Source organism: Echinops telfairi, unplaced genomic scaffold (genome assembly GCF_000313985.2).
Source record: "Echinops telfairi isolate 266 unplaced genomic scaffold, ASM31398v2 ScPeMD7_70;HRSCAF=299, whole genome shotgun sequence".
NCBI classification, from domain to species: Eukaryota; Metazoa; Chordata; class Mammalia; order Afrosoricida; family Tenrecidae; genus Echinops; species Echinops telfairi.
In genome coordinates this window covers 5,157,047-5,160,992 of record NW_022103968.1, presented here as the reverse complement: position 1 = coordinate 5,160,992, position 3,946 = coordinate 5,157,047, and the positions used below count along the sequence as shown (strand labels likewise).

At 58.4% G+C, this 3,946-nt stretch overlaps 1 protein-coding gene across 1 annotated transcript in view; it reads right to left on the bottom strand.

The window, feature by feature from the left end:
• Positions 1-3,946, bottom strand: part of ADAM12 (ADAM metallopeptidase domain 12) — a 286,161-nt gene that overhangs the window by 23,308 nt on the left and 258,907 nt on the right. Inside the window, 2 exon segments of the mRNA XM_045291382.1 lie at positions 1,064-1,172; positions 1,732-1,867. Of these exon segments, the coding sequence (XP_045147317.1) occupies positions 1,064-1,172; positions 1,732-1,867 (245 nt within the window).

Below are 3,946 nucleotides of genomic sequence, written 5' to 3'. Positions count from 1 at the left end.
GTCGAACCCCACACCACACGGGCAAGCACGGCAGTGACTGCCTCCATCACCCCCTCCTGCTGTGCCTGCCCTCACTTCCCAGGCTGCCCCCACCCTGCCCTGTGGGACTGCCTTCATTGGCATTTTCTGGGATGAAGTGGACGGGGTTGGGGACAGTATATGAACTTTTCGTGTCTGGCCGCCACGGAGAAGCAGTTCCTGTCAGTGCTGGCTGTCATCATCATGCACTCCTGTCCCTGCGAGTGACATTCCAGAGCGACCACAACACAGGTTGTCCCACCACCTGCTGGCAGACGGGTCCCCGTCCAGTGGGGCTACTGCTTCCAGAACAGAGGATGCCCTGGGCCCCAGCCTTGACCTAGTCATCTATTCTTCTTATTTCAAGGGAGGGGAGCAGTCTATTGACCAGTGAATATGGGGTCATTTTTCTCCAACCATGTTTCCTGTTACAATTTGGGCTCTGGTTGAACTTGTCCAATATTGGGGAATTCCCCTGGATACATCACAGCCTGATGAGGAAAGCTAAGTCTTTGAGGGAACACAGGCAAGCGATCACTAGAGGTGCCGAAAGAACCGAGAGACACCAGGGGACATGAGGTCCTCTGGGGGAAGGGGCCGGGTCCTAGAAGCCCTGGGGTGAACAGAGATTTCCACAGCCGTACGGGGGGCATGCCATAGGGCACCATGAACCTCTTACAAGCACCAGGGAGGAGCAGGGCCAAGGCTGCTTCCACAGCCCCATCAGAGGCATTCTGAAATCCCAGGAGGGCCCACATTTGCTGAGGACAAAGAGGCAGTTGGTTTCCCAGGATTCTGGCCAATCTGGGTTATTGGGGTTGGAGGGACCATTTCCCACAATGAACCCCATACCATGCCATGCAGGGAACACTGGTTCCCCAACAAGACCCAGTGGCGCTTCCTGGACCACACTGAGCCTCCCTCCAGCACCCAACCATGGGCACCCTCCTTGTGGGTAACAGCTGGCTCTGTGCTTAACCTCCTTGATCTTCTCCCTCCCCACCGGGGGTCAGATGCCAAGTCCTTGTGCTGGCTTAGCACTCACCTTTGGAGTACAGGCAGGAGGTGGCTTCCCTGTCGGGCCTTTGCTCAGGTGGGGGTGGCAAGCCTGTGGAGGTGGGGCGCCGCTGCTGGGCCGGGGCGTCCGCACACACCTGCAAGAGACGGCTGACTTTTCATGTCCTGTTCCCAGCAGCGCTCGGAAAACAAACCTAGCTTTAGCTCAGCCTCGTAAACATGCAAAGGAAAACTGATCTAGCCCTCTCGCAAGATTAAAAGTATTGACTTTTCTCCACAAAACCACAAGCCTGTTAAATTAGCTCTCGCCACTCCGGGAGAGGCAGCACGGAGACACCAGGGACGTCTGTATGAAAGCCATTTAAGTGGTAGTGACTCAGGATCAAACACCCCCGTCCCTTGCGCGCGCGCGCGCGCGCACACACACACACACACACACACAGGATGGCAGTATCCTCATGCCTTGCACCGTTGAAATCCTTTTCTGTCGTATGGGCGGGAGAAACAACAGCGGAGGGACCAGCCAGCACCCTGCTTACTTGTGGAGAGAGCACCCTGTCCGGTGAGGGGAGGCTGGCCTGGCAGAGAATTCCCAAAAGGAAAACAAACCCCAGGTCCCCTCCCTGGAAATGCAATCCTCACATTTGCTGGGTAAACCCCCCAAGATACGGTCGGCCGGCCCGGAGCTCAGGGTACCTCAGTTTCTCGATGGTGTTTTTCTTGTTTGTAAACAGCACCTGTATCAGAGTCTTCCTCTTGAGGTAGACCACGGACCCCGCAGCGAGAAGGCACAGGGTGGCCACCAGGGCTCCAATGGTCAGGCTGTGGCGACCTGAAATGGAACAGGTGGTCTCCCATCTCCAGGCACCTCTCGGACGGCAAACAGAAGCGAAGGGGTCAGAGGGCGCCCCCACCAGCCAGCCTGGCTTCAGTGGGCTACGCCTGAGGCTACAGCTACTGCTCGTCTCCAGCAGCACGGGCCGACCGCCTGTTTTCCTCTGTGTGTGGGCCTGGGGGCGGGGGGCACTGAGAACCTCCCCTCTTTTATGAAATGGTGGCACGCATAGTTGGGGTGCGAGGCCCCTCCTGTCACCGAGTGTGGACGTTCTCATCGGTACAGGTAAAAGCTGCTGATTCCGCTGGGCCCGGGGTCTCAGGACCGCAGTCTTGTGGGGACACCATGGTCCAACGGTCTAACAGCTCACAGAATCTACCGTCTACTTTGGAAAGGAGCAAGCGTGGCCGGCACAGCTAGTGAGCAAACAAACAGGAGTAACTACCGGTCTCTCCCGTTGGGGGGAAAGAAGAGGGATCAGGCTCAAAGGTAACACGGAGCCCAGCAGACGGGGTGACCCGTGAGCATCGGTCTCCAGGACCCTGAGACCAGAACAACTAGATGGTGCCCGGCTACTGCCCGTGGCTACTGTGGAAGGGACCACATGGGAAGGTCCCAGGTAGAGGGAGGGAGAGATGTGGGGCGAAACTCCACACCGTCAAGGAGACAGACAATAGGTCTAGAAGGGGACCCCCCCCCCCACCTCGGGATGATCAGGAAGAGGAGGGCAGCCTCGACCCAAGGATGGACCCAGGCAGGGGCCACAGGAGAAGGTGGGATGAATGGGGGCAGATGGAGGGGACTGCCACTGAGGAGGACAAGGGGCATGAACCACTGAGTGTAAAACTACACCTTCTTCTCTGCAAACCTTCACTGAATTCTGTTGTAAAAACCGTAAGGAGCTGCAGACGGCAGGCTCACCGAACCTCAGCAGCAATGGCCATGCGGGTCCACACCGCAGAGACCCAGACGTGGGTCCCTGAGTGAAGAGTGGGAGGGGTGGCTGGGTCGGGCCGGCTGCTGGCAACAGAAGACCTGGTGTCCGGCATGCCCCCCTCATTCGGCCACACTGGAGTGTGAGGCAGGAGGCAGGGGACCACGGCCTGCCCTTCTCTCCTGGCCCTGAAGGGGACTGAGGACACGGTGGGGATGACTGGTCTATCAGCCAGTCACAGAGGGAGCTGGGATGGATGTCCTCTACCCACGGAAGCCTGACCTGGACCTCGGCCTCCTGTGTGAGGTGGCTACCGCTGTGCTGGATCTCGGCTTCCCCTCGGCCCCCCTCCCAAAGGCCCAGCCTGGGAGCAGTGTTGTGTCTGTTGCCATGGAGATAGTGGGGAAGCTCCGTCAGGTCCGCCAGCCAGCGCAGCAGGGCTCAGGGACTCCCCAGGCAGCCACGGCTGCTGTGCTGCCCGCCCTGTGCGGGCGCTGGCTCTGTGTGTCAGGCACCTTCCGTCGCTGACCCTCAGAGGGACCGCCTAAGCCTGGCCTCTCGTCGCCAATCCCATGATAGCTTAGAATCCCAGCCTTCCACAGACTTTCTGAAGCCCTCTGGTGTTGGGAGACCATTGGTAAAGGTCTTGCAAGCAGGCAAGACATCTGAGAGGCCAACCACAGCTGGAGCGGGGGTGTCTCCGGTGCCGGGCGAGCCTGGGAGCTGGTCTTAGCCGTGGGCCTGGAGGGAGTTTCCACACTTCCTCAGACTCCTTGTCAGTAAGGGAGGAACCACGCGTCTTACTTCAGACTGTGAGGACTGAATGAAGGGATGCATATAAACTGCGTAGCACGGGCCTGTGCCGAAGCATCACTCAGGATTGGAAACTACTGCTACTGCTGTGAGCCACGACTTTCACCGTAACCACCACCATCACGGTTACATCCCCACCGGCACCCCCACAATCACTGCTCCCATCACCATAACCACCACTACCACCATTATCATTACCACCACCAGCCACCTCTAATCACTCCTCCCTTATCACCAAAACACTACTGCCACCTTTATCATCACAACTACTATTGCCACTGCCACCCCACCCTCATATTCACTCCTCCCACCACACCCACCACCATCAC